Consider the following 21,562-nt stretch of genomic DNA (forward strand, 5'->3'; position numbering starts at 1 on the left):
TAGTGCATAGTGTAGTGTACAGTAGTGTATAGTGTAGTGTATAGTGTAGTGTATAGTGTAGTGTACAGTAGTGTATAGTGTAGTGTATAGTGTAGTGTATAGTGTAGTGTATAGTGTAGTGCATAGTGTAGTGTAGTAGTGTACAGTAGTGTATAGTAGTGTATAGTGTAGTGTATAGTATAGTGTAGTGTATAGTGTAGTGTATAGTGTAGTGTATAGTGTAGTGTATAGTGTAGTGCATAGTGTAGTGCATAGTAATGTATAGTGTAGTGTATAGTGTAGTGTATATTGTAGTGTATAGTGTAGTGTATAGTGTAGTGTATAGTAGTGTAGTGTATAGTGTAGTGTATAGTATAGTGTATAGTAGTGTAGTGTATAGTGTAGTGTATAGTAGTGTAGTGTATATTGTAGTGTATAGTAGTGTAGTGTATAGTGTAGTGTATAGTGTAGTGTATAGTAGTGTAGTGTATAGTGTAGTGTATAGTGTAGTGTATAATGTAGTGTGTAGTGTAGTGTATAGTGTAGTGTATAGTGTAGTGTATAGTAGTGCAGGGCATAGCCAGGGGGTTCCTCTGCAACCCCCACAGGTAGAAGCGGCAGTGAGTCAAGGAACAGATGGAGATTAGTCCACCACACTCTGCCTGGGGTAGGGGTGTTCCCTCACACGTTGGACATGAGGTAGATCTCCTCCACGGCTTCCTGGCTGCGGCAGTTCAGCCTCATGAGGTCCATGGTGGTGTAGCTGAGAAGGTTCCCACGTTTGCTCACCTGGTGAGTGAGGGGTGGTGAGTGATGAGTGAGGGGTGGTGAGTGGTGAGTGAGGGGTGTGGTGAGTGGTGAGTGAGGGGTGGTGAGTGAGTGGTGAGTGAGGGTGGTGAGTGGTGAGTGAGGGGTGGTGAGTGAGTGGTGAGTGAGGTGTGGTGAGTGGTGAGTGAGGGTGGTGAGTGGTGAGTGAGGGTGGTGAGTGGTGAGTGAGGGGTGGTGAGTGGTGAGTGGTGAGTGAGGGGTGTGGTGTGTGGTGAGTGAGGGTGGTGAGTGGTGAGTGAGGGGTGGTGAGTGAGGGGTGGTGAGTGAGGGGTGGTGAGTAGGGGTGGTGAGTGGTGGGTGAGTGGTGGGTGAGTGGTGAGTGAGGGGTGGTGAGTGGTGAGTCAGTGGTGAGTGAGTGGTGAGTGAGGGGTGGTGAGTGGTGAGTGAGGGTGGGGGTGAGTGAGGGGTGGTGAGTGAAGGGTGGTGAGTGGTGGGGTGAGTGGTGGTGAGTGGTGAGTGAGGGGTGGTGAGTGGTGAGTGAGGGTTGTGAGTGGTGAGTGAGGGTGGTGAGTGGTGAGTGAGGGTGGTGAGTGAGTGGTGAGTGAGGGGTGAGTGAGGGTGGTGAGTGGTGAGTGAGGTGTGGTGAGAGGTGAGTGAGGGGTGGTGAGTGGTGAGTGAGGGGTGAGTGAGGGTGGTGAGTGGTGAGTGAGGTGTGGTGAGGGTGAGTGAGGGGTGGTGAGTGGTGAGTGAGGGGTGTGGTGAGTGGTGAGTGAGGGGTGGTGAGTGAGTGGTGAGTGAGGGGTGAGTGAGGGGTGAGTGAGTGGTGAGTGAGGGTGGTGAGTGGTGAGTGAGGGGTGGTGAGTGGTGAGTGAGGGGTGAGTGAGGGGTGAGTGAGTGGTGAGTGAGGGTGGTGAGTGGTGAGTGAGAGTGGTGAGTGGTGAGTGAGTGGTGGTGAGTGGTGAGTGAGGTGGTGAGTGGTGAGTGAGTGGTGGGGAGTGGTGAGTGAGGGTGGTGAGTGGAGTGAGGGTGGTGAGTGGTGAGTGAGAGTGGTGAGTGATGGGGTGAGTTGTGGTGAGTGGTGAGTGAGGGTGAAGTGGTGAGTGAGGGGTGAGTGAGGGGTGAGTGAGTGGTGAGTGAGTGGTGGTGAGTGAGTGGTGGTGAGTGGTGAGTGAGGGGTGGTGAGTGGTGAGTGAGGGGTGGTGAGAGAGTGGTGAGTGGTGGTGAGTGAGGTGGTGGTGAGTGGTGAGTGAGTGGTGGTGAGTGGTGAGTGAGTGGTGAGTGGTGGTGAGTGAGGGGTGGTGAGTGGTGAGTGAGGTGTGGTGAGGGGTGAGTGAGGGTGGTGAGTGGTGAGTGAGTGGTGGTGAGTGGTGACTGAGTGGTGAGTGGTGGTGGGAGTGGTGGTGAGTGGTGAGTGAGGGGTGGTGAGTGGAGGAGTGGTGGTGAGTGAGGGTGGTGGTGAGGGGTGGTGAGTGGTGAGTGAGTGGTGGTGAGTGGTGAGTGAGTGGTGAGTGGTGGTGAGTGAGTGGTGGTGAGTGGTGAGTGAGGGGTGGTGAGTGGTGAGTGAGTGGTGGTGAGTGGTGAGTGAGGATGGTGAGTGAGGGGTGGTGAGTGGTGAGTGAGGGGTGGTGAGTGAGGGGTGAGTGAGGGGTGGTGAGTGGTGAGTGAGGGGTGGTGAGTGGTGAGTGAGGGTGGTGAGTGAGGGGTGGTGAGTGGTGAGTGAGGGTGGTGAGTGGTGAGTGGTGAGTGAGGGTGGTGAGTGGTGGGGTGAGTGGTGAGTGGTGAGGTGAGGGTGGGTGGAGTGGTGAGTGGTGAGTGAGGGGTGGTGAGTGGTGAGTGAGGGTGGTGAGTGGTGAGTGAGGGTGGTTTTAGTGGTGAGTGAGGGGTGGTGAGTGAGTGGTGAGTGAGGGGTGAGTGAGGGTGGTGAGTGGTGAGTGAGGTGTGGTGAGTGGTGAGTGAGGGGTGGTGGTGGTGAGTGGTGAGTGAGGGGTGGTGAGTGGTGAGTGAGTGGTGGTGAGTGGTGAGTGAGGGGTGGTGAGTGAGTGGTGAGTGAGGGTGGTGAGTGGTGAGTGAGGGGTGTGGTGAGTGGTGAGTGAGGGGTGGGGGAGTGGTGAGGTGAGGGGTGAGTGAGGGGTGAGTGAGTGGTGAGTGAGGGTGGTGAGTGGTGAGTGAGAGTGGTGAGTGGTGAGTGAGTGGTGGTGAGTGGTGAGTGAGGATGGTGAGTGGTGAGTGAGTGGTGGGGAGTGGTGAGTGAGGGTGGTGAGTGGTGAGTGAGGGTGTGGTGAGTGAGTGGTGAGTGATGGGGGTGAGTGGTGGTGAGTGGTGAGTGAGGGGTGGTGAGTGAGGGGTGAGTGAGGGGTGGTGAGTGGTGAGTGAGTGGTGGTGAGTGAGTGGTGGTGAGTGGTGAGTGAGGGGTGGTGAGTGGTGAGTGAGGGTGGTGAGTGAGGGGTGGTGAGTGGTGAGTGAGGGGTGGTGAGTGGTGAGTGAGGGGTGGTGAGTGGTGAGTGAGGGGTGGTGAGTGGTGAGTGAGGGGTGGTGAGTGGTGAGTGAGGGTGAGTGAGGGGTGAGTGAGTGGTGAGTGAGGGGTGGTGAGTGGTGAGTGAGGGGTGGTGAGTGGTGAGTGAGGGGTGAGTGAGGGGTGAGTGAGTGGTGAGTGAGGGTGGTGAGTGGTGAGTGAGAGTGGTGAGTGGTGAGTGAGTGGTGGTGAGTGGTGAGAGAGGATGGTGAGTGGTGAGTGAGTGGTGGTGAGTGGTGAGTGAGGGTGGTGAGTGGTGAGTGAGGGTGGTGAGTGGTGAGTGAGAGTGGTGAGTGATGGGGTGAGTTGTGGTGAGTGGTGAGTGAGGGGTGGTAAGTGGTGAGTGAGGGGTGAGTGAGGGGTGGTGAGTGGTGAGTGAGTGGTGGTGAGTGAGTGGTGGTGAGTGGTGAGTGAGGGGTGGTGAGTGGTGAGTGAGGGGTGGTGAGTGAGTGGTGAGTGGTGGTAAGTGAGTGGTGGTGAGTGGTGAGTGAGTGGTGGTGAGTGGTGAGTGAGTGGTGAGTGGTGGTGAGTGAGGGGTGGTGAGTGGTGAGTGAGGTGTGGTGAGTGGTGAGTGAGGGGTGGTGAGTGGTGAGTGAGTGGTGGTGAGTGGTGAGTGAGTGGTGAGTGGTGGTGAGGTGAGTGGTGGTGAGTGGTGAGTGAGGGGTGGTGAGTGGTGAGTGAGTGGTGGTGAGTGAGGGTGGTGAGTGAGGGGTGGTGAGTGGTGAGTGAGTGGTGGTGAGTGGTGAGTGAGTGGTGAGTGGTGGTGAGTGAGTGAGTGGTGGTGAGTGGTGAGTGAGGGGTGGTGAGTGGTGAGTGAGTGGTGGTGAGTGGTGAGTGAGGATGGTGAGTGAGGGGTGGTGAGTGGTGAGTGAGGGGTGGTGAGTGAGGGGGTGAGTGAGGGGTGGTGAGTGGTGAGTGAGGGGTGGTGAGTGGTGGAGTGAGGGGTGGTGAGTGGTGAGTGAGGGGTGGTGAGTGGTGAGTGGTGAGTGAGGGGTGGTGAGTGGTGGGGTGAGTGGTGGTGAGTGGTGAGTGAGGATGGTGAGTGAGGGGTGGTGAGTGGGGTGAGTGAGGGGTGGTGAGTGGTGAGTGAGGGGTGGTGAGTGGTGAGTGAGGGGTGGTGAGTGGTGAGTGGTGAGTGAGGGGTGGTGAGTGGTGGGGTGAGTGGTGGTGAGTGGTGAGTGAGGGGTGGTGAGTGGTGAGTGGTGAGTGAGGGGTGGTGAGTGGTGAGTGAGGGTGGTGAGTGGTGAGTGAGGGTGGTGAGTGGTGAGTGAGGGGTGGTGAGTGAGTGGTGAGTGAGGGGTGAGTGAGGGTGGTGAGTGGTGAGTGAGGTGTGGTGAGTGGTGAGTGAGGGGTGGTGAGTGAGTGGTGAGTGAGGGGTGGTGAGTGGTGAGTGAGTGGTGGTGAGTGGTGAGTGAGGGGTGGTGAGTGGTGAGTGAGGGTGGTCAGTGGTGAGTGAGGGGTGTGGTGAGTGGTGAGTGAGGGGTGGTGAGTGGTGAGTGAGGGGTGAGTGAGGGGTGAGTGAGTGGTGAGTGAGGGTGGTGAGTGGTGGTGAGAGTGGTGAGTGGTGAGGTGAGTGGTGGTGAGTGGTGAGTGAGGATGGTGAGTGGTGAGTGAGTGGTGGGGAGTGGTGAGTGAGGGTGGTGAGTGGTGAGTGAGGGTGGGTGAGTGGTGAGTGAGAGTGGTGAGTGATGGGGTGAGTGGTGGTGAGTGGTGAGTGAGGGGTGGTGAGTGGTGAGTGAGGGGTGAGTGAGGGGTGGTGAGTGGTGAGTGAGTGGTGGTGAGTGAGTGGTGGTGAGTGGTGAGTGAGGGGTGGTGAGTGGTGAGTGAGGGGTGGTGAGTGGTGAGTGAGGGGTGGTGAGTGGTGAGTGAGGGGTGGTGAGTGGTGAGTGGTGAGTGAGGGGTGGTGAGTGGTGGGGTGAGTGGTGGTGAGTGGTGAGTGAGGATGGTGAGTGAGGGGTGGTGAGTGGTGAGTGAGGGGTGGTGAGTGAGGGGTGAGTGAGGGGTGGTGAGTGGTGAGTGAGGGGTGGTGAGTGGTGAGTGAGGGGTGGTGAGTGGTGAGTGAGGGGTGGTGAGTGGTGAGTGGTGAGTGAGGGGTGGTGAGTGGTGGGGTGAGTGGTGGTGAGTGGTGAGTGAGGATGGTGAGTGAGGGGTGGTGAGTGGTGAGTGAGGGGTGGTGAGTGAGGGGTGAGTGAGGGGTGGTGAGTGGTGAGTGAGGGGTGGTGAGTGGTGAGTGAGGGGTGGTGAGTGGTGAGTGAGGGGTGGTGAGTGGTGAGTGGTGAGTGAGGGGTGGTGAGTGGTGGGGTGAGTGGTGGTGAGTGGTGAGTGAGGGGTGGTGAGTGGTGAGTGGTGAGTGAGGGGTGGTGAGTGGTGAGTGAGGGTGGTGAGTGGTGAGTGAGGGTGGTGAGTGGTGAGTGAGGGGTGGTGAGTGAGTGGTGAGTGAGGGGTGAGTGAGGGTGGTGAGTGGTGAGTGAGGTGTGGTGAGTGGTGAGTGAGGGGTGGTGAGTGAGTGGTGAGTGAGGGGTGGTGAGTGGTGAGTGAGTGGTGGTGAGTGGTGAGTGAGGGGTGGTGAGTGGTGAGTGAGGGTGGTCAGTGGTGAGTGAGGGGTGTGGTGAGTGGTGAGTGAGGGGTGGTGAGTGGTGAGTGAGGGGTGAGTGAGGGGTGAGTGAGTGGTGAGTGAGGGTGGTGAGTGGTGAGTGAGAGTGGTGAGTGGTGAGTGAGTGGTGGTGAGTGGTGAGTGAGGATGGTGAGTGGTGAGTGAGTGGTGGGGAGTGGTGAGTGAGGGTGGTGAGTGGTGAGTGAGGGTGGTGAGTGGTGAGTGAGAGTGGTGAGTGATGGGGTGAGTGGTGGTGAGTGGTGAGTGAGGGGTGGTGAGTGGTGAGTGAGGGGTGAGTGAGGGGTGGTGAGTGGTGAGTGAGTGGTGGTGAGTGAGTGGTGGTGAGTGGTGAGTGAGGGGTGGTGAGTGGTGAGTGAGTGGTGGTGAGTGAGGGGTGGTGAGTGGTGAGTGAGGGGTGGTGAGTGGTGAGTGAGGGGTGGTGAGTGGTGAGTGAGGGTGGTGAGTGGTGAGTGAGGGGTGGTGAGGGGTGAGTGAGGGGTGGTGAGTGAGGGGTGTGGTGAGTGGTGGGGTGAGGGGTGAGACTCACACATAGACACATAGACTCACACATAGACACATAGACTCACACATAGACTCACACACAGACACATAGACTCACACATAGACTCATAGACTCACACGTAGACACACACATAGACACATAGACTCACACATAGACACATAGAATCACACATAGACACAGACTCACAAGTAGACACATAGACTCACACATAGTTCACACATAGACACATAGACTCACACAAAGACACATAGACTCACAGATAGACACAGACTCACACATAGTCTCACACCTAGACACATAAACTCACACATAGACTCTGGGTCTATGAGTGGTGAGTCTGTGAGTGGTGAGTCTATGAGTGGTGAGTCTGTGAGTGGTGAGTCTGAGTCTCTGTGTGATGAGTCTATGCGTCTCTGCGTGGTGAGTCTATGGGTCTCTGTGTGGTGAGTCTATGGGTCTCTGTGTGGTGAGTCTGTGGGTCTCTATGTGATGAGTCTATGGGTCTCTGTGTGGTGAGTCTATGGGTCTCTGTGTGATGAGTCTATGGGTCTCTGTGTGATGAATCTATGGGTCTCTATGTGATGAGTCTATGGGTCTCTGTGTGAGTCTATGAGTCTCTGTGTGGTGAGTCTGTGGGTCTCTGTGTGGTGAGTCTGTGGGTCTCTGTGCGATGAGTCTATGGGTCTCTGTGCGATGAGTCTATGAGTCTGTGTGGTGAGTCTGTGAGTCTCTGTGTGATGAGTCTGTGAGTCTCTGTGCGATGAGTCTATGAGTCTGTGTGGTGAGTCTATGGGTCTCTGTGTGGTGAGTCTGTGGGTCTCTGTGCGATGAGTCTATGGGTCTCTGTGCGATGAGTCTATGAGTCTCTATGTGATGAGTCTATGAGTCTCTGTGTGGTGAGTCTGTGGGTCTCTGTGCGATGAGTCTATGGGTCTCTGTGCGATGAGTCTATGAGTCTGTGTGGTGAGTCTGTGAGTCTCTGTGTGAAGAGTCTGTGAGTCTCTGTGCGTTGACCTTGATGAAGACCTCTGGCAGACGCTGTTCGGGCTGCAGGGAGTGAGCGGACGTCTGGATGTAAAAGCCACGCAGGGCGCTGTAGCTCATGGACATGGGCAGGTTGTGAATCTCGGAGAGCTGTTTGATGATCTCTGGGAGAGAGAGAAAATGGGCAGGTTGTGAATCACGGAGAGCTGTTTGATGATCTCTGGGAGAGAGAGAATGGGCAGGTTGTGAATCTCGGAGAGCTGTTTGATGATCTCTGGGAGAGAGAGAAAATGGGCAGGTTGTGAATCACGGAGAGCTGTTTGATGATCTCTGGGAGAGAGAGAATGGGCAGGTTCTGAATCTCGGAGAGCTGTGTAATGGTCTCTGGGAGAGAGAGAATGGGCAGGTTGTGAATCACGGAGAGCTGTTTGATGATCTCTGAGAGAGAGAGAGAGAATTGGCAGGTTGTGAATCTCAGAGAGCTGTTTGATGATCTCTGGGAGAGAGAGAATGGGCAGGTTGTGAATCACGGAGAGCTGTTTGATGATCTCTGGGAGAGAGAGATGGGCAGGTTGTGAATCTCAGAGAGCTGTTTGATGATCTCTGGGAGAGAGAGAATGGGCAGGTTGTGAATCACGGAGAGCTGTTTGATGATCTCTGGGAGAGAGAGAATGGGCAGGTTCTGAATCTCGGAGAGCTGTGTGATGGTCTCTGGGAGAGAGAATGGGCAGGTTGTGAATCACGGAGAGCTGTTTGATGATCTCTGAGAGAGAGAATGGGCAGGGGAGAGAGGGGGAAGAGTGGGGGAGAAAGGAGGAGAGGGGGGGGGGGGAGATGATGGTGGAACCCACGACCTCCTGCGTACCAGGCGAGGTACTTGACATCTCGCAGCCACCGTGATGATGACGATGATGAGAGAGACACGCAAACTCCAAACGTACAGCAGCAGGCGGTAGAGAGAGAGAGGAAGAGAGAGATACAAAGACGGCCAGGGAGGGCTACGGGTGGGTGAGCCGTGCCGTGCCTTCGATGTCTCCGACAGCCTCGGAGAGGATGCGCCGAGCGAGGTCCAGGAAGCCGTTGAGGCCGGGGCGCACGACGTGGCAGCGCCGTGTCCTGGCCGAGAGGAGGTTGCCCTTGCGGAAGGGCAAATCGTCGGTCAGCACCGTGCGCAGCTTGCCCAGGATCGCAGGGAACCTGGCACGGGGACAGCGGGGGAGGAGACGCGGTGGGGGTTGTGGTGTCGCCGCCGCCATCGACGCCGCCACGGTCGCCGACAACAACAACGACGACGACAACCGCCGTTCGCCACTAAGTGGCGATGACGTCACCACGACGCTTGTGCCAGGCCATGTGCACTTCAACGCGACGTGAAGTGTTGAACGCACGCTGGCACGAAGGTCACGAGGCAGACCCAGGTGCCAGGGGGGGACTGACTGAGATGAGTGGCTGATGCACCACCTGTGCCCCCTACTGTGCCAACCTGCTGTGCTTTAGCCACCCGGCGCTCCGCTCGTTGTTGTGAGCGTCGCTCCTCCGCCCTCCGTTGTTGTTGGAGGGCGACTACCTCCAACTGCCCAGTAGCATCCTTCACGAGCCTCCTCCACTGAGGCCGATCTCGACACCGCTGGTACCAGTCATCGGCAAGTCCACTCAGCTCCACGTCCTCCTGTACCACGTCACTCCATCTTCTCTAGCCCCCTCGATCCGGCTGAACAAAAGCTGTTTCGGCATATGATGGCTGGGCATGCGGGCTACATGGCCCAGCCAACACAGTGTTGCCTGCCGGAGGAGCTCACTGATGGGACCTTGCCCAGATCTTTCAAGGATTTGTGAGCTCCTCACACAATCCAGCCAGGTTAAACCCAGGATGGATCGTAGACAGGCCAGCCTAAATGTTTCTAACCAGCAAAGATGTTCCCTTAGGGGGGTCCACGTTTCACAGGCATAGAGAAGGGAGGGAATGACTGTGGTCGAGAAGACCTGAAGCTTAGTGCGGAGCGACAGACCAGGTAGCTTCCACACAGCATTACGCAACCGATGAAAAGATAATGCCGCTTGACCGATTCCGAGTGCTGTTAAACCGGAGCCGGTCATGAGCACACTGCCCAGGTATGGGAAACTCTCCACTCTCCCCACAACTATCCCATCACCAATTGGAAGTTGTGGGGGTGGAGTGTCCGATGGCACAAAATACCCAGGCAAGTGCTTAGTTTCAGTGGGTAAGGCTCCACCTCTTAGTGGCAAGCTCCAGGTTCAGCAGCAGTGCCTCCAACTCCTCCTCTGAGTGAGCAGCAATTCCCAGATCATCGGCATACATTACATGGTTGAACAATCGGGAGCCATCCCTTGACCGCACCCGGGCATCGATCAGCCTCCCATTCTATCTGTACCAGATGGGAATTCCTCCGCAACAGCTACCGAAGACTTCACGAACTACGTGGTCAAAATAGATCTTTAATAATGTGGGAGCCAGAGGACATCCCTGCCGCACCCCAAGGTGTACAGGGAATGGCTCCGACTCCCGGCCACGTAGATTTGCCTGGGCCCGCTCACTATCATGAAGGTCCTTAATGATCATGAGCAGAGGGTCAGGGACTTCGAAAGCACGAAGAACAACCCAGAGCCCAGGCCTACTGATGGTGTCATAGGCCTTGACCAGGTCAATAAAGCAGAGATGTAGGTCTTATTGGAATTCCCTATACCTATACTGTAGCAGACAGACAGAAAATATGACATGTGCAGGAACGCCTTTTCCTGAAACCGCATTGGGGTTCCGCATGCCTCTCCTAAGCGTGCCTTGCACGGTGATGTTGAATAATCCTTGCCAGGACCTTTCCCGGCACACTGAGGAGTGAGATACCCCTGTAGTTGTTACAGTCTGTGCGGTCCCCCTTCTTAAAGAGGGGGACCACCAGGGCATTCTTCCAATCCTGCGGAACCCATCCAGTGGTCCAGACTGTTGTTATGATGTCATGTAGGGCAGTTTGTGCACAAACGCCACCCTTCCTCAGCATTTTGCTTGGGAGATTGTCTCTACCCGGTGCCTTTCCTGGTCTCAGACTCTGGATTGCCTTCAGTACTTCCTCAACAGATGGCACCTCAGCCAGCCACTCACAGGGGGTGACTTCTTCCAATATTTGAGGCACCGCAGCCTCAGTAGTGTCATCCCCACTTTGGCCCACGATGTTTTCCAGGTTGAGGGATTTTTCCTCCCCCAGGACCTCACAGAAATGCTCAGCAAATATGCAAACCTGTTCCTCGGGGTCGGAGATTTGGTCACTGTTCTTTCCCCTAATGATGGTAATAGGTGTGGCGCTGCAGGTTATATTTTTTTATGGCGTTAAAGAGCGATTTGTGATCGCGGGCCATTGAGGCAGACTCCATCTCCTCAGCAACCCGCGACCACCACCCATCCTTGCAGCACCTCACGGCTCTCCATACCTCCGAGCAAAGGTTACGGTAAGCCTCCTCATTCTCCGACGCGGGATGCTGTAGGCTATGAGAGTGGGCCTGTCGCTTTTTCTCAGCCAGCCTGAGCACCTCCACTGTCAGCCAAGGTCTCTGGGGAGGTCTGGACCGTGTACCCAAAGCAGCCATTGCAGTTGCATGAGCCACAGTCCTAAATCTCTCCCATTGTCCCTCGACATCAGGAGGAGTGGGGGACGATGCCAACCCCAGCCACACTGAGACCAGGCCACTATGGGTTTAAATGGGGTCCTGGGTGTACACCCACCACCGGAGTGGAAGAATGGCAGGCGCATCTTACAGATGACTAGTCGATGGTCAGTGGGCAGATCAGTACCACGGTAGGTCCTGGTGTCAAGGACATGGGCCCGCATTCGCTGTTCCGTCACTATGACATCCAGTAGATGGCCTTGCTTAGACCCGGCATGCATCCATGATGTTGTGTGGATGCGCCAATGCCGGAACAGCGTGTTGGTAATTATAAGCCCATGGGCTGCACAAAAATCTAGCAACCTCCTGTCGTTGTTATTGAGCTGATCTGGCTCATGCCTTCCAATCACTCCAGACCAGGTGTCAGCATCATGACCAACTCGGGCATTGAAGTCACCCAACAAGATGACTCTATCCCGAGGGTCCACTTTAGCTAGCACCTGTGACAGGAGGTTATAGGAGGCATCTGACTTATCAGCCTTGCCTGCATCCTTCCACGGATGTTCATCTTCGGTGGGGGCATAACTAACCATGACCACCACTCCTCACCTCCGGTTGATGGGAAGGCTAGCCCAAAAAGTAGCCTGGGGCTTACAGCTTCCCACACCTCACCACCACGCTCCCACGCCCCCTTCATTATTTTGTTTAGAAGAAGAGCCACTCCCTGTTGTTTGGTAGTCTCCTCCCCTGAGTAGAAGACTGTCCACCCCTCACGGTGGCAGGAGCCAGAGCCGGTCCACCGGACCTCCTGATTACCACAGAGATCCAGGCGGTACCGGTCCAGCTCCCGACAGAGAAGTGGCAACCTCTCCTCCGCAGTGAGCATTCGAACATTCTACGAGGCCATCCGTAGTGGCTTTTCGTTGTTAAAGGAGGAGCCCCGAGGGGAAGGATTCAATCTCCTGGCTCCGCCAAATGGGGTTTGGCCAGGAGACGTCATGAATGCCTATCCCCCCGGGGCCTCCGGCACAAGCTTATTAATTACATTTTTCATTCATGGTTTGGTGATAATTAATTGAACGTGGATGGGTTACCAGCCCCTCGCACCCATCCAGAGCCCCCAATTGGCTGCTGTGGTGGCTACAAACGTCATGAAGTGAAAAGCCAAAAATCTAAATAGGCCCTCCCCCCATGGCACTGCCCACCACAGCGTTGCCATCCGGCACCAACGAGGAGGTAGGGGGTTGTTTTTGCCACCGTCACAACCCTCACCATCACCACCATCACCCTCACCACCGTCACCACCATCACCACCATCACCACCACCACCCACACCACCACCCCCACTACCACCACCACCACCACCACTACCACCGTCACCACCATCACCCCCACCACCACCCACACCTCCACCACCACCACCACCACCGTCACCACCCCCACCATCACCACCACCTCCTCCACCACCCCCACCCACACCACCACCACCACCACCACCTCCTCCACCACCATCACCCCCACCACCACCACCCCCACCATCACCCACACCCCCACCACCACCACCTCCTCCACCACCATCACCCCCACCACCGTCACCACAGTCACCACCTCCACCACCACCACCAGCCTGGTCTCCTCGTCACCTGCAGTCCAACAGGGAGCTCTGGTAGGCTGTCAGCAGTGGAGTCTTGCAGGGGCTGAGCGCTCGCTGGGAACACAGCAGGGGAGAGATAGGTGAGGGTGACACCTGCACCTGTCACTCACCACTCACCACCTCACCACTCAACTCACCTCACCCTTCACTCAACACTCACCCACCCCTCACCTCACCACTCACCTGCCACTCACCCTACCTGTGGGTGTTGTGGAGGCACCCCCAGTGGCAGCTGTCTCTGTGTGTGAGTCTGCTGTTGACTAGGGGCACCCCCACTGGCAGCTGTCTCTGTGTGTGAGTCTGCTGTGGTCTAGGGGCACCCCCAGTGGCAGCTGTCTCTGTGTGTGAGTCTGCTGTTGCCTAGGGGCACCCCCAGTGGCAGCTGTCTCTGTGTGTGAGTCTGCTGTGGTCTAGGGGCACCCCCAGGGGCAGCTGTCTCTGTGTGTGAGTCTGCTGTTGCCTAGGGGCACCCCCAGTGGCAGCTGTCTCTGTGTGTGAGTCTGCTGTTGCCTAGGGGCACCCCCAGTGGCAGCTGTCTCTGTGTGTGAGTCTGCTGTTGCCTAGGGGCACCCCCAGTGGCAGCTGTCTCTGTGTGTGAGTCTGCTGTAGCCTAGGGGTACCCCCAGTGGCAGTTGTCTCTGTGTGTGAGTCTGCTGTGGCCTAGGGGCACCCCCAGTGGCAGCTTAATGATAATGATAGTGATCAATAATAATTAGTGATGATAGTGATCAATAATAATTAGTGATGACAGTGATTAATAATAATTAGTGATGATAGTGATTAACGATGATTAGTGATGATGGTGATTAACAATAATTAGTGGTGATAGTGATCAATAATAATTAGTGATGACAGTGATTAACAATAATTAGTGATGATAGTGATTAACAATAATTAGTGATGATAGTGATTAATAATAATTAGTGATGATAGTGATTAACGATAATTAGTGATGACAGTGATTAATAATAATTAGTGATGATAGTGATTAACAATAATTAGTGATGCTAGTGATTAACAATAATTAGTGATGACAGTGATTAACGATAATTAGTGATGATAGTGATTAACAATAATTAGTGATGATAGTGATTAACAATAATTAGTGATGACAGTGATTAACAATAATTAGTGATGATGGTGATTAACAATAATTAGTGATGATAGTGATTAACAATAATTAGTGATGATAGTGATTAACAATAATTAGTGATGACAGTGATCAATAATAATTAGTGATGATAGTGATTAACAATAATTAGTGATGATAGTGATTAATGATAATTAGTAATGGTAGTGATTAACAATAATTAGTGATGACAGTGATTAATGATCATTAGTGATCATAGCAATGAACAATAATTAGTGATGACAGTGATTAATGATCATTAGTGATCATAGCAATGAACAATAATTAGTGATGACAGTGATTAATGATAATTAGTGATGGTAGTGATTAACAATAATTAGTGATGACAGTGATCTTGGGCAGGCGATGTAACCTGCAGTGGAGACACCAACTCCAGGACATGCTTGAGGTGGATGGCGTAGTTGATCTTAGACTCAGCAGTTCTCAACTGGGGAACAGGGTGGATGGATAGACAGATACATAGATAGATACATTTTGATTTAAAGCTTTCGTGACTGCAGGGATTCATATTCTTGGTTCTTTCGGTAAAGTCACCACGTAGAAGGGAAACTATAAAATAATAAAAATATAAAACAATAAAATTATCAAGAAGTTTCGACTGCAACACAAGTAATCATCATCAAGGTGTGAAAACCACAGCAAGAAAATTGTATTGTTTTATATTTATATTATTTCCCTTCTACGTGACTTTACCGAATATAGATAGATACATGTAGAGATAAATATAGACAAATAAATAGATCACTAAATAGCCTCTCTCTCTACATCACGGGTGGGGAACCTTTTTTCTACCAAGGGCCATTTGGATATTTACAACATCATTCGCGGGCCATACAAAATTGATCAACTTAAAAATTAGCCCGTTATATCCGGTCAAACGTTTAATTAACTCGCCCCTAATGTGATGGGATGGAACTGCTTCTCTTTGGCGAAGCGTTTGGTGATGTTAGCCGGTATTGACGATGTTGTTGCTACTCGCAACTGCTCTTCCAGGTTTGCTCTACCTAGATTTATTGAATTTCGAGTCCTGCCTGCGGTTGCCTTGGCAGGGCCAGAGACCAGACGTTCCCCACCCCTGTTTAACGTGATGAAGGGGTACTGTGTGGTGCTGAGCGAGGTGATGCTGATTAAAGTGATCATCTCACCGTCTCTGTCTTAGGGATTTGAATCAGCATTGAGAGCAGGTGGTCTACATCCAGAAACTGACTGATAGCTGCACACACATACACACAGACATCACACATATACACACAGACACACACACACAGACATACACAACAACAACAACCGCCATTCGCCACTAAGTAGCGGTGACATCACCACGACGCTTGTGCCAGGCCATGTGCACCTTGAGGCCACATGAAGTGTCGAACGCCCACCGGCAGGTGGTCACGGGGCAGACCCAGGTGCCACGGGTCGACTAAGATGACTGAGATGACTGGCTGATGCACCACCTGTGCCCCCTACTGTGCCAACTTGCTGTGCTTTAGCCACCCGGCGCTCCGCTCGTCGTTGTGAGCGTCGCTCCTCCGCCCTCCGTTGTTGTTGGAGGGCGACTGCCTCCAACTGCCCAGTAGCGTCCTTCACGAGCCTCCTCCACAGAGGCCGATCTTGACACCGCTGGTACCAGTCATCGGCAAGTTCACTCAGCTCCACGTCCTCCTGTACCACATCACTCCATCTCTTCTCTAGCCCGTGCCGCGCCCGTTTAGCCCCCTCAATCCAGCCGAACAAAATCTATTTGGGCATGTGGTGATTGGGCATGCGGGCTACATGGCCCAGCCAACGCAGTCTTGCCTGCCGGAGGAGCTCACCGATGGGACTTTGTCCAAATTTTTCGAGGATTTGTGAGCTCCTTACACAATCCAGCCTGGTTAAACCCAGGATTGATCGTAGGCAGGCCAGCCTAAATATTTCTAACCGGCGAAGATGTTCCATTAGGGGGGTACACGTTTCACAAGCGTAGAGAAGGGAGGGAAGACCCGAAGCTTCGTGCGGAGCGACAGACCAGGTAACTTCCACACAGCGTTACGCAACCGATTAAAAGATAATGCCGCTCGACTGATTCGGAGTGAGACCTCTGCTGTTAAACTGGAGCCGGTCATGAGCACATTGCCCAGGTATGGGAAACTCTCCACTCTCTCCACAACTGCCCCATCACCCACATACCCACTCACCCACCCACCCAACCACTCACTCACCCACTCACCCACCCACCCACTCACTCACCCACTCACCCACCCACATACCAACCCACCCACTCAGCCACCCACCCACCAACCCACCCACCCACCGGCCTGCATTCTATAGAAGTTGTCTTCCTGCATCAGCTCATCCACACAGTCGAGACGGCCTCTGAGCGTCTCTTCGTCCACCAGCGGCTCGTGGATGTTGGCTCTGAGCCGGCGCGCTCCTCCACGCGTCCTCGTGTAGTTGAGCACCCCGAATAGCGAGTGGGAGCTCCTGGGTGCACGCTCGCACGCACACACGCACACACACGGGTGGAGGAGGGTCACACACACACACACCAACACACACCCACACACACTCATACCACACTCGCACCCACACATACATGCACACACACCAACACACACACACTACCACACTTGCACCCACACACACCCCCACACACACCAACACACACCAACACACACACCAACACACACACACCAACACAAACCACAAAACAACAACAACCACCATTCTCCACTAAGTGGCGGTGACATCACCACGACGCTTGTGCACCCTGAGGCCACGTGAAGTGTCGAACGCCCGCTGGCAGGTCACGGGGCAGACCCAGGTGCCACGGGTCGACTGACTGAGATGACTGGCTGATGCACCACCTGTGCCCCCTACTGTGGCAACCTGCTGTGCTTTAGCCACCCGGCGCTCCGCTCGTTGTTGTGAGCGTCGCTCCTCTGCCCTCCATTGTTGTTGGAGGGCGACTGCCTCCAACTGCCCAGTAGCGTCCTTCACGAGCCTCCTCCACAGAGGCCGATCTTGACACCGCTGGTACCAGTCATCGGCAAGTCCACTCAGCTCCACGTCCTCCTGTACCACATCACTCCATCTCTTCTCTAGCCCGTGCCGCACCCGCTTAGCCCCCTCAATCCGGCCGAACAAAAGCTGTTTCGGCATGCGGTGGCTGGGCATGCGGGTTACATGACCTATCCGAGGGGCCACTCTATCCCGAGGGGCCACTTTAGCCAGCACCTGTGACAGGAGGTCATAGAAGGCATCTGACTCATTGGCTTTGCCTGCATCCCTCCACGGATGTTCATCTTCAGTGGGGGCATAAGTAACCACGACCACCATTCCTCGCCTCGGGTTGATGGGAAGGCGAGCCCAAAGTAGCCTGGGGCTTACAGCTTCCCACACCTCACCGCCACGCTCCCACGCCCCCTTCATTCTTTTGTTCAAAAGAAGAACCACTCCCTGTTGTTTGGCAGTCTGCTGTCCCGAGTAGAGGACTGTCCACCCCTCATGGTGGCAGGAGCCAGAGCCAGTCCACCGGACCTCCTTAATGCCACATAGATCCAGGCGGTACCGGTCCAGCTCCCGACAGAGGAGTGGCAGCCTCTCCTCCGCAGTGAGCGTTCGAACATTCCACGTGGCCACCCGTAGTGGTTTTTCGTTGTTTCTGGAGGAGCCCCGAGGGTAGATATTCAATCTCCTGGCTCCACACACAACCACACACACCCACACACCCACACCACACCAACACCCACACACACACACCACACACACCAACACACACACCAACACACACACACCAACACACAGAAGAGGGAGCGGCTATCCCCGCTAGCGAGGGAGGAGGAGGCATCGTCTACCGGGGGTCGTGGGAGTTGCGCAGCAGCTCCAGGTTGGCGGCCGTTGTGCCGTCGATCATGGCGGTGCGCTCACTGCCGCAGAAGGAGACGCGCACGGAGGCCGGGGCGAGCACCACGCCCTGGATGAACTCCACATACTGCAGCAGCGCCGCCAGCGAAGCCAGGCAGTAGTATCTGGGGGTGGTGGGCAGGGGGGAGGGTGAGAGGGGGGTGGGTGAGTGGATGGGTGAGTGGGTGGATGAGTGGATCGGTGAGTGGATGGGTGGGTGGGTGAGTGAGTGGGTAACCCTAACCCTAACCACTCCATCTCTTCTCTAGCCCGTACCGTGCCCGTTTAGCCCCCTCGATGCGGCCGAACAAAAGCTGTTTGGGCATGCGGTGGCTGGGCATGCGGGCTACATGGCCCAGCCAACGCAGCCTTGCCTGCCGGAGGAGCTCACCGGTGAGCTCCTCACCCACTCACCCACACACTCACCCACACACTCACTCACCCACTCACCCACCCACTCACCCACCCACACACACATCCACACACACACCTACACACACCCACTCACTTCCCCTGCACGTCCATGAGCACGGTGGCCATGTGGGGCACGCAGAGCCTTCGCACGGCGTCCATGCCCCGCTCCTCGTTGAAATATTTCCTCAGCACCGTGGTCACGTGGGCCTCCTGCACACGCATTCACCACGAGGTGGCAGCACCCACTGTGGTGCGTCTGTGGGTCTCTGGTGAGTCTGTGGGTCTCTGTGTGGTGAGTCTATGGGTCTCTGTGTGGTGAGTCAGTGGGTCTCTGTATGGTGAGTCTATGGGTCTCTATGCGATGAGTCTATGGGTCTCTGTGTGGTGAGTCTGTGGGTCTCTGTGTGATGAGTCTAGGAGTCTCCGCGTGGTGAGTAGTGGCGATGCCCTCCGTGCGTGCTCACAGGGAAGTAGTCCCTCAGCAGGGTGAACATTTTGCTGGCGTTTGGGTTGCAGGCCGTTTGGGGCATCACCACCTCCAGCGGGCGTAGCACCTGCAGCTTGGTGATCGCCTGAACAAGCAGCAGCAGCAACAGCAGCAGCAGCGCCAGCAACGAGAATAACAGGCTGAGGTGCAGCAGGAGGAGGTCACGGGACAGACCCAGGTGCAGTGCGTTGACTGCTGTGCCAGGCTAGGTGCACCAGGAGGAGGTCACAGGACAGACCCAGGTGCAATGGGTTGACTGCTGTGCCAGGCTAGGTGCACCAGGAGGAGGTCACGGGACAGACCCAGGTGCAGTGGGTTGACTGCTGTGCCAAGCTAGGTGCATGAGGTAAGGTAAAATAAAAAAACTAGTGTTTAATAGTTTAATACTAACTCAACCTGTCAATGTATATAAATATACTGCATACCGTCAGAATAACGACACGCACACATTGGCACGTAGCTACTTACGTGGCTACTGGGCCCCGCACTTTCAAGGGCCCCGCGCTAAACGCTTTCAAGCGATCAATTCCGGTTCGGTGATTCTGCTCTCTTACCAGAGTACGAAACCACCCTTCAGCTTTTACGAACGGCCGAGTGTGTTGAAGGTTCAGTTTCAGTTTTCAGTTTATTTTCGGTATAGCCCTGTGAGCCATCCGGCTCTTGAATCGGAGTGCAACCGCAACAAACCAACAAACCAACAAAAACACGACCAGTGACTGCAGTGATTCATATTCTCAGCTCTTTCGGTAAAGTCACGTTGAAGGGAAACAATAAAATAATAAGCACAGAGACAATTTAAACCGAGAAGATGTATTCTGGCTTAGCAATCATTGTAAGGATTTGATAAACTATTTCAGGTCTTAATTGATTGTTCACGCTTACGGTGGCTTTCAGACAGCATACATTAATTTTTCGTCTCCCCCCTCCTCTTTTCAGAACATAGATGGACTCGTCATTCTAAATAAACTGACAAATCGTGGCGCCAACGTATTTTTATAAATAAATAAATGCTCCGATTATAAATAAATAAATGTGAACCGCCACTTCTTTCAAATGTTTCTTGCCGTTGGTTTTGACACCTGATGATGACCGTTTGTGTTATGGTTGAAACGTCGTGAGAATTTTTATAGTTTTATATATATTTTATTATTTTATTGTTTCCCTTCAACGTGGTGACTTTACCGAAAGAGCTAAGAATATGAATTACTGCTGCAGTCACGAAAGCTTCAAATCAAAACAACCACAACCACAAAGAAAACTTAGGTTAGAGATGCGTCGCATTATCCGGCCGTACAGCAAGTGACAAAAATGACAATCGCTTTACCGCGCAGGTGAAGAATGTGCGTGTTTTAGTTTTAATTCAGGGCCCGGTTCATAACACGCACTGCACAGGGGGGGGGGGGGGCCCTTTGTGTTCGTGCACGGAGAGAGAAGGAGGGGCGGAGGCTGACCTTGACGTAGGGCTGACTGTCGGGGAACTGACACAGCACCAGCTCGGGGCAGCGCAGGTCGATGCTGGCCAGGCCGACCTCGCCCCGAGCGATACCTCGGCCCTCTGCCAACGCCACCACCACCGACCTCGCCTCCACCTCCTCCTCCTCCTCATCGTCGCCGGCGTCGGCGTCGTCAGTCGTGGAGAACGAGGTCGCTGCGGGGCCACAAGAGAGACGGGGTGCTGCCTCCTGTCGTGAGTCGATGAACGGTGGTGAGTCTACGGGTCTCTGTGTGAGTCTACGGGTCTCTGTGTGAGTCTACGGGTCTCTGTGTGAGTCTACGGGTCTCTGTGTGAGTCTACGGGTCTCTGTGTGAGTCTACGGGTCTCTGTGTGAGTCTATGGGTCTCTGTCTGAGTCTATGGGTTTTTGTGTCAGTCTATGGGTCTCTGTGTGAGTCTATGGGTCTCTGTGTGAGTCTACGGGTCTCTGTCTGAGTCTATGGGTTTTTGTGTCAGTCTATGGGTCTCTGTGTGAGTCTATGGGTCTCTGTGTGAGTCTACGGGTCTCTGTGTGAGTCTACGGGGTCTCTGTGCGAGTGTACGGGTCTCTGTGTGAGTCTATGAAGGGTGGCGAGTCTACGGGTCTCTGTGTGAGTCTATGGGTCTCTGTGTGAGTCTATGGGTTTCTGTGTGAGTCTACGGGTCTCTGTGCGAGTCTATGGGTCTCTGTGTGAGTCTATGGGTTTCTGTGTGAGTCTATGGGTCTCTGTGTGAGTCTATGGGTCTCTGTGTGAGTCTATGGGTTTCTGTGTGAGTCTATGGGTCTCTGTGTGAGTCTATGGGTCTCTGTGCGAGTCTACGGGTCTCTGTGTGAGTCTATGAAGGGTGGTGAGTCTATGGGTCTCTGTGTGAGTCTATGAAGGGTGGTGAGTCTACGGGTCTCTGTGCGAGATTACCTCATCCGATTTCAAAAGAGCGGATCACCTGTCAGACACACACACAGACATCACACACACACACAAGACACACACAGACATCACACACACACAAGACACACACAGACATCACACACACACAGACATCACACAGACATCACACACACATCACACACACAAGACACACACAGCCATCACACGCACACAGCCATCACACACACACACAGACATCACAAACACACAAGACACACACACAGACATCACACACACAAGACACACACAGACACACACACATCACACAAGACACACACAGACATCACACACATCATACACACAGACATCACACACAGACATCACACACACAGACACACACAAGACACACACAGACATCACATACACACAGCCATCACACACAAGACACACACAGACATCACACACACATCACACACACACAGACGCACACAAGACACACACAGACATCACACACACACAGCCATCACACACACACACAAGACACACACAGCCATCACACACACACACAAGACACACACAGACATCACACACACAACACACACACAAGACACACACAGACATCACACACACACAAAGACATCACACACACACGA

General features: G+C 54.2%; 1 protein-coding gene across 1 annotated transcript in view; it reads right to left on the reverse strand.

Moving 5' to 3' along the window:
• Window positions 1–20,318, reverse strand: part of LOC142921845 (mutS protein homolog 4-like) — a gene marked incomplete at its 5' end in the record, with an annotated part of 29,527 nt that extends 9,209 nt beyond the window's left edge. Inside the window, 11 exons of the mRNA XM_076063180.1 lie at window positions 665–768; window positions 7,390–7,518; window positions 8,379–8,556; window positions 12,621–12,685; window positions 14,134–14,208; window positions 14,927–14,994; window positions 16,075–16,244; window positions 17,618–17,791; window positions 18,175–18,290; window positions 18,545–18,652; window positions 20,019–20,318. Coding sequence (XP_075919295.1) covers window positions 665–768; window positions 7,390–7,518; window positions 8,379–8,556; window positions 12,621–12,685; window positions 14,134–14,208; window positions 14,927–14,994; window positions 16,075–16,244; window positions 17,618–17,791; window positions 18,175–18,290; window positions 18,545–18,652; window positions 20,019–20,318 — 1,487 coding nt within the window. The remainder of the gene's footprint in view (window positions 1–664; window positions 769–7,389; window positions 7,519–8,378; window positions 8,557–12,620; window positions 12,686–14,133; window positions 14,209–14,926; window positions 14,995–16,074; window positions 16,245–17,617; window positions 17,792–18,174; window positions 18,291–18,544; window positions 18,653–20,018) is intronic.
• Between the last annotated feature and the right edge of the window lie 1,244 nt (window positions 20,319–21,562).

Source organism: Petromyzon marinus, unplaced genomic scaffold (genome assembly GCF_048934315.1).
Source record: "Petromyzon marinus isolate PM22_M1 ecotype Great Lakes invasive population unplaced genomic scaffold, UKy_Petmar_22M1.pri1.0 PM_G_Scaffold_9, whole genome shotgun sequence".
NCBI lineage: Eukaryota > Metazoa > Chordata > Hyperoartia > Petromyzontiformes > Petromyzontidae > Petromyzon > Petromyzon marinus.